General features: G+C 43.1%; 1 protein-coding gene across 2 annotated transcripts; it reads left to right on the forward strand.

Moving 5' to 3' along the window:
- Window positions 1–2,559: 2,559 nt before the first annotated feature.
- Window positions 2,560–12,644, forward strand: NAGLU (N-acetyl-alpha-glucosaminidase). Of its 2 annotated transcripts, none has more exons than XM_063300741.1 (6): window positions 2,560–2,981; window positions 5,842–5,989; window positions 6,084–6,230; window positions 7,709–7,794; window positions 8,617–8,873; window positions 10,270–12,644. In XM_063300741.1, exons 1-6 carry the CDS (start codon window positions 2,560–2,562, stop codon window positions 11,484–11,486), a joined length of 2,277 nt encoding a protein of 758 aa, XP_063156811.1. In that variant the 3' UTR covers window positions 11,487–12,644. The 2 variants fall into 2 exon arrangements, with proteins under 2 accessions (XP_063156811.1, XP_063156812.1); XM_063300742.1 differs by having other exon boundaries at window positions 2,861–3,300.
- Window positions 12,645–12,948: the final 304 nt, after the last annotated feature.

Here is a 12,948-nt window from a genome sequence, read left to right on the forward strand (position 1 = left end):
CTTTTTTTTTAAATAAAAGCAGAGCTTGTGATTAAACTGTTCATTTTTTTGTTTTAAATTGAACACCAGTAGGAATCAGTAATGTGGAAGATGCACGTTCTAAGTATATCCACAGGTGTGGATTGCTTTAGTTCAGTAATATATTATGTTCCTTGCACACAGAATGGAGTAAATCCATCTATGTTGAGCTAAAGGATCCCAGCAAGACTGAGAAAGACCTGTGGCTGAAAATGTGATGGACTACTACTACCTGGAATAGTTTATACTAAACTAAATCACCAGTGAGGCCAATATTTATTTACAAAATCTTAGCCTGCCTTGGCATGAAAATAAAACAGTAAACCAGTGATCTGCCCTATTATGGCTTTCAAGAGAAGCACTGAACCTGCTTTGGGTGCTTTTTAAGTAGAAAAGCAAGATAAATATATTTTAAATGAATATATTCCTTCCATGATTTATGCCAACAAGTGAAATGAGCCAACATGCTTCATTGGCTGCTCTGTTGTGAGGTTCCTTCAAAAAAATCCTGCCACTGTCCATTAATATTTAGGTTTTCCCAATCTGGTGCCCTCTGAATATATTGGATTTACACCTCTCAATATATAGATACACATTCCTATGTGCATAAATACATGATGCAGACATAACATCAAGCTTCATTCTTCAGACTAGAAGTAGCAACATCTAAGGCTTGGCAGTTGGACAATTTCTATTGCCAAACCTACTGCCATTACTAGAAAGAGATGTTGCTATAGATTATCCAGCTGCTTGTCTGATGTCTCACCTCTCATGTTTGAAAAACATCTGGCAGTGCCTGGCCCTGAAGGAGTAGGCATGACCCTGAGCAATTCATGGAATAACCAAAGTATACCAGTTGAAGAATCCAGCACTTCACAAGAACAGTTCTTGGTACAGTAATAGACATCTTCTATTGTTATCTTTTTAAATAACTCTTTTCTTTTACAGTATTTTTGTATGTCTGGAACTTAAAATTTTGTATGTCTGGAACTTAAAAAGCTGCGAGAGCTGGACCATAAGGAAGGCTGAGAGAAGGAAGATCGATGCTTTTGAACTGTGGTGTTGGAGGAAAATTCTGAGAGTGCCTTGGACTGCAAGAAGATCAAACCAGTCCATCCTCCAGGAAATAAAGCCAGACTGCTCACTTGAGGGAATGATATTAAAGGCAAAACTGAAATACTTTGGCCACATAATGAGAAGACAGGACACCCTGGAGAAGATGCTGATGCTAGGGAGAGTGGAAGGCAAAAGGAAGAGGGGCCGACCAAGGGCAAGGTGGATGGATGATATTCTAGAGGTGACGGACTTGTCCCTGGGGGAACTGGGGGTGGTGATGACTGACAGGAAGCTCTGGCATGGACAGGCCCATGAAGTCACGAAGAGTCGAAAGCGACTAAACGAATAAACAACAAATTGTTATCTTTTTAAATAACTCTTTTACAGTATTTTTGTATGTCTGGAACTTAAAATTCTACAATAGCATGGAGTAACCCATGGGGAAAGAGTAGAAAAGGAACTCAAAGAACCAGGTGGTGAAAAGGTTGATATTACAGACACATCCCAATGTGACCAGAAAGTGGGTGTGGGGCAAAGCATTCTTGTATCTTGCTCATATCCTCTTTTCCATCCTGTGTTATCTAGAGGAAGTGGAAACTTCTTTATGAATGCATCTTTCTTTCCATTGGCCTTCAGAAGTTCCATGACTGTGTTCCAGATATTTGCTTAGGTTTCAAGCAAAAATTGCTATGGGCTTGACTAATCAGAATAACCAGAGGGGGGAAGCGGGGGGCGGTGTAACACCGAGCTTGTGCCAAATTTCTATCTTAACCCAGTTTTATTTAGTCAAGATTTTTCGTGACTGAAGAAAAAAAATCCTTAATGTTTAGAAGGATTCACTCTCTCGATTTAAAAATACTGTTTTCTAACCCTAAATGCTTATGTGATATGAGACTCTGGTTACTCAGAAACAAGGAAAAAGCTCTGTCTATCCCTTCAGTCCTGTCGTACTCTCGGTCACTGTGGATCAATGCTCTCCATGCCTTTCTATCTCTTACAGCTTCCTTCAGACTTCGGGGTTTCTATTCTTGGAGGTTCTTAAAAGGCTAGACAGCCACTTCCGGTGGATGGTTTAATTGTTTTTCTTGCACTTTGTAGAGGGTTGGACTAGATGATCCTTGGGATACCTTCCGATTTTACAATTCTATGGCTTCCGTTGAAACTTTTGCTAGGCACCTCTTTCCTCACAGCCCTCCTCTCTCCGTCTCTACATAACACATCCCAGAATCAAGTTTAACTTAAGAGAACTGAACATTAGTAATATTTTTTTAAAAAGAAGTTTAACTTAAGTGAAGAACGCGCGCGGATCGAAGAGGGCTGGAATTCTCCCATCCGGACAGCTGCTCCGGCGATGGGCGTGGGGGCGTGGCAAGGAAACCAATTGGCTTGCGAGGGAGGTGCGGCAGCCATTGGCTGAAGTGCGCGGGAGACGCGTTCCAATCCCCGGAACTTCGCCTGCATTAGCACTTCCCGTCGGAGCCTGCGATGGTGCTTCCGCGGCTGCTTTTACTTTGGGGGGCCGCAGCTGCTGCCGCTGCCAATTCCCAGCCTTTGTGGGAATGGGAGGCGATCGCTCATTTGCAGCCGGAGGCGGAAGAAGCGCGCCAGGGAACAGCGGTGCGGAAGCTACTGGAGCGGCTTCTGGGCCCGAGGGCAGCCTCCGCCTTCGCGGTGTCCGTGAACCGGTCTTTGGCCGGGCCTGGCGGTCTTGACACTTACCGGCTACACTCGGAGGCGCCGGGCACGATAAACGTCTCTGGCTCCAGCGGAGTGGCCGCCGCCTCGGGGATCTACCATTACTTGAAGGACTTCTGCGGCTGCCACGTCTCCTGGTCCGGGACGCAGCTCCGACTGCCGGAGAGTTTGCCCCCGGTCTCCACCGAGATCATCGTCACCAGTCCTAACAGGTGATTCGATATCGGAGGAGAAGGAAGGCAAAAGATTCCATAACCTCTGTTTGCGAAGCAGGAGTATATCCGGCTTCGCCTTGAAAATATGGAAAGTAAAGGCGTATCTCTTTGAGCTGCCCTTAGAGTAGAGTTCTGCTTCAGTTACGTTCACCGCCCTGCCAGCGGATCGAAACGTTTGAGCTTTAACCATTCGGTGCTGAAAAGAAATTCAGCAGAATGTTTGGCATAGGATGTGTCTGGGACTTACTGAACTTCCGATTGCCCAATAGTTATTTAAGGCAAAGTGGTTCTCTCCAAGCCTCACGCCTGCAATGTGGTAAGCCCAGCCTTAACTAATGCGCATGGATTAATGATCACTTGGTCTCTCCCAGTGTATAAAATTCAGTCAGGCCTTTTCCAGTTGAGAGTGAGCAGAAATAATTTTCCAAGTACAGTGTGAAGGCATTACCTCCCAATGAACTTGAGCCCTAGTGGTTTTTTTTTTAACTTTAAAGTGCATATTCCACCAAAAAGGGAGGAATGATGGATTCCAATTTGGTACAGCAGAAGTATGCCGACCTTAAGCTTGCAAGTGTGCATTTTACTTGAACTTCATGGTCCAATGATTAGAGTCAGGGTCAAAATTGGGAGGAGAGGATTATATCCCCTGCTGAGCCAAAATATGAATTGATTTTTTAAAAAGAAATAATGCCTTTTTGGCTTTTAGTACAGTACTAGAATTTATTGAACAATTTAATCACAATCAGATTCACTCCTAGTTTTCTTCATTTTAGTGTCCTAGTTTAGGATTGGAGTCTAATCTTGTTGCAGATGGATGGATGGAATGGATGTATCTAGGTCCCCTAGAAATGTCCTGCCCTTCCCAAAATACATCTGGTTGGTAAGGATCTGTTTTAGACAGGTAATCTTTGAGTGAGTATGTATGTATTTAAAACATTTATATGGCTGCCCATCTTGTAGCACACAACTCTGGGCAGCTAACAAGAATGATAAAAACACAACAACACCAGTATGAAGAGGGGAGGGGAGAGGAAAATCAAGAAAAACCAGGCACCCAGTCCATAACTATATCCATTCATCTCTTCAATCCCTGGGCTCCAACCTTTCTGTGCCTGTGTCTGAGGGGAAAGCCAGCTCTTCACCAATTTACGGAAGGCTAAGAGGTTGTGAGCCTACTGGATCTCAAGGGGAAGGTTATTCCTCAGGGCTGGGGTTGCTCCAATATTTTGTACAGTACCTAGCATTTTTACTCATATTGTGAAGAAATGAATGCTCATCTCAATCACAGGAGTGAGGGGGCTGGTTGTCTCCCTCCCTTTCCATTCCACTTGACTGAGACCAGTGACCATGGGGACACCCCTGTTTTGCAGCTGTGCTCCTTGTGCTATGTCTGACCATTTCTGTTTTTCAGAGATCAAATCAATTTAGCGTAGACATTTTGGGGGGACTAGAACTATCCCTTGACTTACAGGCAAATATTCTGATGAGACAGATAAGTGTGACTTAACTGTGCTACATGAAAGAGTTGGTGTGTCAAACCCTGGGAAAAGCAATTGTTGAAGAACACCACCAACCCAAGGGGATGACCTGTGAGTTACAGCAGCTTCTCTTAATACGTGTGACGTTCAAATAACATTGTTGACCTAGCACACACCCACCAGTTGCTCAAAGAGCATTTTAATCACTGTGATATTTCTAATACTCAGTTCTGTGGCCTTCCAAACAGAGCCAAAGCAGGATGTAGCATCCGCAGGGCTCCTTGTGCTGCTGCAACAGCTTTCTGAGTTAAGGGGGGAAGCAGTAGAAGCCAGGAGGACCAGCCAGTGCTTACTGAGGTACCGCAATAAATAGTGCTCCCTCCTCCCCTGCCATCTAAGTCAAGAGGTATAGTACCCAAAGCCAGCTAAGTTATTTTGTTATTGAGATAGCAAATCTCAGAGTGCCCTCCCCTTTGTGACAATCAAAGTATAATAACACACGGAGTAACTAACAATTCACTGCTCATTCATGTTGCCCCAGATTTATTTATTTATTTATTTTCTATCCTGCCTTTATTGTTTTTATAAATAACTCAAGGCGGCGAACATACCCAATACTCCTTCCTCCTCCTATTTTCCCCACAACAACCACCTTGTGAGGTGGGTTGGGCTGAGAGAGAGTGACTGGTCCAAGGTCACCCAGCCGACTTTCATGCCTAAGGCAGGACTAGAACTCACAGACTCCTGGTTGGCTGATCGAGAGACTCTCTGCTGACTGAGAAACTCACTGCTAATGGTAGGCTACCAGGCCATGGAGATCAAATGTGGCTAGAGTGCAATGATAAGAAGTACAGGCTGATCTCCATCCGTTGGGTCAACCTTTCCCATCACTGGCACCCCTAGTGTATGGGAACACAACCTAAGGCCCCAGGGTTCATGTGGTCTACCCACCACATTGAGTGCCTTTCCCAAGTAAAAAGATAAAGACTCTCAAGTTCAGCCTGACTCCTGTTGACTACATGGATACGTACTTTTCTTGGCAAAAATACGTAAGTGGTTGGTCAATGTCTTCTCCCCAAATATCCCAGTCTAGCTCACAATCCTGTGATTTCCTGGTGAGCTCCCATCCAAATTCTAATTACGTCTGATTCTACCAAAATTTTCATGATCAGCCAAGGTTGGCTAGGCACTATTACTTGTAGTCATCTCCCAAAGTTGTGGGACAACTTATAATTTTTAATGTGACAGAAGGGGGACTTTATGAAATGTATGCAGAGTAATTTTATTACATTTAATTCATTGTTTTATTACATTTAATTCAGAGTAATTTTATTACATTTAATTCATTGTTTATGCATTCATTGCATTTTTCTCCCAAGGTTCCGCTTCTATCAAAATGTCTGCACTTACAGCTATTCCTACGTATGGTGGAACTGGGACCGCTGGGAACAGGAGATTGACTGGATGGCACTCCATGGCATTAACATGGCACTGGCATTCACTGGGCAGGAAGCCATCTGGCAGCGGGTATGTGTTATTAAGCATGTTGTTATGCCTGTAACAATATTTAAAACCAGAATGTTCTCCAGAGCAACACTCATGCTCTACTACTGTTTTTTAGGTGTATTTGTCCCTAGGTCTAAACCAGTCAGAAATTGACGAGTACGTCACTGGCCCTGCTTTCCTAGCCTGGAACCGGATGGGGAATCTGCATACTTGGGCAGGACCGCTGCCCTTCTCCTGGCATCAGAAACAACTGAATTTGCAGGTACCTAGTCCTGGTTAATATGGAAGCTGTAGCCTGGTTTCCGGCCGTAGTGTGCCCTCTGTCTCCCTGCTGTATTTATCTTCATGCCTTTTGTACCAAACTATACTAGGCGAATGTGGGCTTGGTCTTTAATCGATTGTTGTAAACCGCCCAGAGTCCCCCGACGGGAGGAGATGGGCAGGGATAAATTAGATAGATAGATAGATAGATAGATGGATAGATGGATAGATAGATAAATAAATAAATGTGCCCCATTGAGTTTTAAAGCAGTGAAGCTGAGCCAGGGAATCTAACCCTATATTTTTTAGTCTGTATATCAGGAAAAGACTGGAGGAGACATTCATAGCGATGTAACACAGGGGGAAATGTGGAGGTGTATAGCATCTGGACTTTCTGAAAAGTAGCAGTACTGCATTTGTCTGGCAAGAACCTTTCCTTGTGTTACTTTAAAAGACACAAGGATGTCTATTCTTTACCTTAAAGACATTACAATTAACAGTACTGTTATGATCTTGGTAAACTGATCATAACCACCTCATAGTATGTGAAATGGCTTCATGGGCACTTTTGGTGCTTGTAATGTTACTCATAGGGACGTGGTGGCGCTGCGGGTTAAACCGCTGAGCTGTCGATCGGAAGGTCGGCGGTTCGAAACCACGCGGTGGGGTGAGCTCCCGTTGTTAATCCCAGCTCCTGCTCACCTAGCAGTTCGAAAACATGCAAATGTGAGTAGATCAATAGGTACCGCTTCGGCGGGAAGGTAACGGCGTTCCGTGTCGTCATGCTGGCCACATGATCCGGAAGTGTCCTATGGACAACGCCGGCTCTAAGGCTTAGAAACGGAGATGAGCACCGCCCCCTAGAGTCGGACACGACTGGACTTTACGTCAAGGGACACCTTTACCTTTACCTAATGTTACTCATGTGGTACCCTTATTCTTCTTCCTCTCAGCTCAGATTGGCTTACATGGGGATGGGTTCTTGCACTGTATGGCCAGAGTCATTGTAGAAGATAATGGCTTGTCTGTGATCATCAGGTGAGCATCACAACTAGTCAAGAGTGTGTTCCCAGCCACTATTCTAGGTTCATCAGCTGATTTAATAAATCAGGGATATTTGCAATTTATTTCTTTTCTTTTCTTTTTTAGAATGTTATGGGAGTCTTTATAGTGAACTCCTGAACCCCCACACCATTGAAAATTCTGGAGATGCAAAAGGGAGAGAATTAAATAGATAAATAGTCTATCTAGCTTCAATTGTTGTCCAGTATTGACCCTACACACCATGATTCTGAGTAAAACAGGAATTATCAGAAAATTAAGTCATAGATCTCATATCATATTGGTCCACAGAATGCACAGCCCTTTCTAGAACATGTGCCTTCTTCTGGACCAATTTTATGGGTGTAGCGGGGCACAGTGTGGATTATTCTGTGGGCTTTGCTTCATTGCTCCATCCTTCCTCTTTTGCCTTCCCAGTACAGGATCCTAGAGAGAATGAGGTCTCTGGGTATGTTGACAGTGCTGCCTGCCTTCTCTGGGCATATCCCCCAAGGCATTTTAAGGTAAAGGTTGGCCATGCTTCACATAAATCAACAAAATGAGTTGGGCTGAATATACAAGAAGCTGTCTCCTACCGGGATAGACTGTTTTCCATCTGGCCAAGCATTGTCTACATCCTTTTTCCTTAACATCTACTGGCCAGCTTTGTTAGATTAACAATTCCATCAGTCCCCAGCCAGTGTGGTCATTGGCCTTGTAATTCAGCTGGAAGGCATACATTTCGAAAGGCTGGCCTATACTCACTGGCAGCAGCCCCCAAGGTTTTCAGACTTCCTGGAAAGGGGATTCTTGAACTTGGGACTCTCTTCCATGGAAAGATGTGCTTATCCACCAAGCAGTGGCCACAGTGGCCGTTCTCCAAGGGATTTGGCTGGCCCAAACAGTGAGGACCTAGATTAGAGGATGTTGGACTTTTGTGAGGTGGAGGGCGAGTGAAGTGTTGAGGGGAATATTCATGTGAAAGCCAATGCTGGAATAAGAGAGAACTCCTGGGGGAAAATTTAGAATGAGTTTAACTAATCATTCTGAGAAGTGCTTTAAGCTCATGCAGTATATATTTTTCCTTATTATTAACTAGCCCTCTTGACATCTGGGTCCAAAGAACAGTGGAGAAGATACAACAGGGATACATGATTTTGAGTGCATTTCTTGCATTGAAATTACCAGATTTTGTAATATTCTGGATTTCTGCCACCATGATCATTGGTATTCTCTTTGTCCTAAGTCTAAATCTTCCTGCAGAAACTTATAGCACGTAGCACACAACACAGTGAATTTGGTGTTGACGTTATAATCCGTTTCACAATGTTTTTCCCATGTCACAGGGCTTTTCCGCAGGTCAATGCCACACAGCTGGGGAGCTGGAGTCACTTTGATTGCACCTATTCATGCACCTATCTCTTGTCCCCTGAAGATCCCATGTTTCAGGTCATAGGGACCCTCTTTCTGAAGGAGCTGATCAAAGAGTTTGGTACAGATCATGTATACAGTGCTGACACCTTCAATGAGATGCGCCCACTCTCATCAAATACCACCTATCTCTCCAAGGTCAGCGCAGCTGTCTTCCACTCCATGACAGGAGGTATGATGTGACAGGGCCCCCTCCCTGTTTCTCCTCTTTTTATCTCTGCTCATCTTTAGCCCACATTATTTTTAGCCCATTGAGCCATGCGTATTGCAAGGATAATAGTAGAGCCTCTTCACAACATTTTAAATGGTGAATTAAGATCTGTAAAGGCTGTGGAAATTCAGTGTATTTTTTAAACAATACACTAAAACATTTATAAACAAGCTTTTCTCCCATAAGGAGCTCACTGGCAGTTCACAATAAGAAGAAGAATCCCAGTCAATAAGAACACCATTAAAGCAGTTACCAGCCAAGTTTGCAAATAAACTATTAAAAATCTGATGAAATAAGAACAGTTTCCCTAAAAACGATCACCAAGAAGCTTATCAAGCTTCTTCCACTCCTGGGGTGCTGCTATAAAGAAGGCCCACTCTCACATTACCACCAGACTCACTTCCCTTGGTGACTAACTGCAACATTTCTGTGATGGCCATGTGGGGTAAGATGGTCCTTTCTTTGCTGAACTGCAAAGAAACATATACATCATGTGAACATTTTTGCCCAGTGTTAGTTAGCTAGAGCATATGAAAGGATTTGTGCTTATTTATTCAAAGGTGGGCATTATTCTGCTTCTTGTTGCTGAGAATTTGGTTAAAAGAACTCATGAGCTTTGTAGCTTTTCTTTTGCTTTTCTTTAAATTATGTATATACAATTGTTAGTTCTTCGTTGCCTTGGAATAGGGTAGTTTCATATGTTCACATGTTGCTCAGATATATTATTCTGCATAATTTTGAGCTAGAAATGAAGCACAGCACCAAAATCATACCAACTCTGATCAATGGAATGATGCATTTAGGGTTTTTTTATATAAATAAATTTATGTCCTGCTCTTCTACCATGGAGTTCAGGGCATTCATAGCATTTCATATTTTTATTCTTGTACTATCTCTGTGAGAAAGATTAAACCAGGAGATAGTGATTTGTCCAAGGCCTTCCAGTTATCTGACTGAATAGAGATTTCAACCAAGGCTTCATCAGCTTTAATCCATCCACTGCACCACACTAACTTTCATATTATGTTTACGTGCAATGGATTTATGGCCATAGGTTTTCAGGTTATGATTAACTGTATGAATTGTATTGCTGTGACTGCTGGATCTGTAACCAAAAAATCAGAGCCAGAAAAGTATATTTCCAAGTTTTCTTCCCACAGAAATCCAGGGCAGACATATAAATGATTTTAGGTTGATAAACGAAAAGAGTACAGTATGCTAACAGTGTTGCAGTTTTGTAAACAGAAACAAACTGAATCTATATTTTCTCAAGAAATAGATAGAGTACAGTGTAGAAGTAACTGTCTGAATCTGTATTTTTTCCATTGCTTTGTTTGGACTATGCCTCTCCTCATAGCTGACCCCCGCGCCGTATGGCTGATGCAGGGTTGGCTTTTCCAGCATCAAAGAGACTTCTGGCAACCTGCTCAAGTTAAAGCCCTCCTTCAAGGTGTACCTATAGGCAGGATGGTGGTGCTGGACCTCTTTGCTGAATCGATGCCTGTCTACCTCTGGACTGAGTCCTTCTATGGGCAGCCCTTCATTTGGTGCATGCTTCACAACTTTGGTGGGAACCATGGCCTTTTTGGCACAGTGGAGAGCATCAACCAGGGTCCTTTTGAAGCCAGACGTTTTCTCAACTCTACTATGATTGGCATTGGCCTCACCCCTGAAGGTATTGAGCAAAATGATGTGATATATGAGCTCATGACAGATTTAGGTTGGCTCAAAGAGCCAGTAAATCTACAACAGTGGGTTGCCACATATACTACAGAGCGGTACGGTGTCAAAAACATGCAGGCAATAAAGGCCTGGCAGCTGCTGTTCCAGAGCGTCTACAATTGTTCAGGGCCTTGTGTAAATCACAACCACAGCCCACTTGTTCGCCGTCCTTCTTTTCGGATGAACACCGAGGTCTGGTACAACAAGAGTGATGTCTATGAAGCCTGGCGGCTGTTTCAAAATTCTTCTGGTGAACTTGGCAACAGCAGCACCTTCTGCTATGACCTGGTGGATGTGGTACGTCAAGCTCTGCAACAGCTAGTGAATGATTACTACTTGGAAATCAAACAGGCTTTTCAGAGACATGTGCTATCACAACTCCTGATAACTGGTGGTGTTCTGATCTATGATCTTCTTCCAGAACTAGACAGTCTTCTCTCCAGTGACAGGCATTTTTTGCTGGGGTCCTGGCTGGAGGCTGCCCGCAAAATGGCCACCAGCAAAAAAGAGGAACAGTTGTATGACTTCAGTGCACGCAACCAGCTGACTCTTTGGGGACCTGATGGCAACATTTTGGACTATGCCAACAAACAGCTTGGAGGGCTGATGCTGGACTATTATAAGATGCGTTGGAATCTTTTCATTATTACCTTGGTGAAATGCCTCAGTTCTGGAACATCTTTTCACCAGGATCAATTTAACCAAGCTGTCATCAAAGTAGAAAGGGGATTTATCTACAATGGAAAACAGTATCCAACAAAGGCTACTGGCAACACACTGGACATAGCTACAAAGATATTTCTCAAATATTACCCCTCTGCCATGAAGTACAGTCATTTGATGGCAGTGTGATGGAGACATGCTGTTCTCAGTATAACTCTTTGGATCATTGATTCCAGCTTTGTACTTGTGTTGGTTTTCTGAGTCAAAACTGACTCTGATTTTTTTAATATAGGTTCCAGCGTCCAAGTAGAACTACAGCTATATGGGAGAAAAGGCCTACTGTTCCGCTGTCAGAAAAAGAGATGCATCAGGCTGTGCACAAAGTCTTGGAAGTAATTCTCCTAATGGGTAGAATTTGAGTATGGTTCATAATCATTGGCAGAAATTCAGCATATGATCTTAGAGGTACCTGCCCAGGGTACCCAACTACTCCAGGGCTGGCTCAAACTCAAAAGTGTATAGAGGCATGACTGCATTAACAGGAATGAGTGCTATTGACTTGGATAGATGATCACAAGGCCTTCTTGTTTGGCTCCTCCTTAAAACAACCTATAGCCCTACTCAGCCATTTTCCTCCCTGTAGATTGTTCTATGTCACTGAGACCAGTGTGGTTTTGCTTCTCTGAAAAAGTGCCTATAGAGGAAATTGCTCATAATTTCTGCAAGACCTCTATAAGCAAAGCCATATTAGTTTTGTGTGAAAAGTCAGACTAGAATAAGGAAGACTCCTGGAACTAAAGAACTATACAGACATGTTTTCCTTTGCCCCTTATGGCTATAATAATGAAACAATGAAATAATAATGGAAGAGAAGATGCATACTGATTTCAGTTCAAATATTGGTTTGTAGGATAATCCTAATCCTACTAGGATTATCCTTCCAGGATGCCCTTCCAAAATGAATACAAACATCTTGGAGAGTGGAGGGAAGGATTCAAATAATGTTGCCATTCTAGAACCATGTGGCTGGCTTATACAGGACTTTGAGATGAACCAGTGTTGCTTCTTCATGGACTTAGAAATACTTTAGGGAGAGTACCCTAACTGTCCCCACTAGTTGCCTTCCAGATGTGTAGGTCCACAATTCCCATTATCCTCTCAATATGGAACATGTGATAATATTTGTATGGTCTAACTAATCTGTTGGGAAAGACTAACTTACCTAGTTAGGACAATTTCCCCAAACCTCTTCTGAGTTCTTAGTCCTCATGTTTTGTTATTTTCCTGCCTGTCATAATCTTTCACAGTGCCTTACTCTTCCTAAGTGACAGTTATATTTACACCCACGCAGATACATATATATCACAAAGTCTAATTTCTGTAATGATTTCTGGGTTTCATTACTGTACAGATGTGCCCTCTTGTGGTCAAGGAGAGGCAAAATGAAGGCTTGATGTACTTCAAAGGATACATAGAGTAAGGCTGTGGAACCCTTCTATTTGCAGGCAAAAAGATGCTTCGGAGCAGTACATCTTTTCCTGTAATTACTTGGCTGCCCTTTTCAGCCACAGCACAATCTCAGGAAAAGAAATATTTGGTTTAAGGAGCTGCAGATACATACCAATGCACCTCAAAGCAGCTTTCTGGCTTC

The sequence above is a fragment of the Candoia aspera genome, chromosome 4 (genome assembly GCF_035149785.1).
Source record: "Candoia aspera isolate rCanAsp1 chromosome 4, rCanAsp1.hap2, whole genome shotgun sequence".
NCBI lineage: Eukaryota > Metazoa > Chordata > Lepidosauria > Squamata > Boidae > Candoia > Candoia aspera.

Bases quoted from the DNA above. Each gene is read 5' to 3' on its own strand.
- NAGLU (XM_063300741.1), top strand. From the start codon at position 2,560: ATGGTGCTTCCGCGGCTGCTTTTACTTTGGGGGGCCGCAGCTGCTGCC. The intron at 2,982-5,841 runs GTGATTCGATAT...TTTTCTCCCAAG, and splicing joins ATCGTCACCAGTCCTAACAG to GTTCCGCTTCTATCAAAATG. The intron at 6,231-7,708 runs GTACCTAGTCCT...TTGCCTTCCCAG, and splicing joins AGAAACAACTGAATTTGCAG to TACAGGATCCTAGAGAGAAT.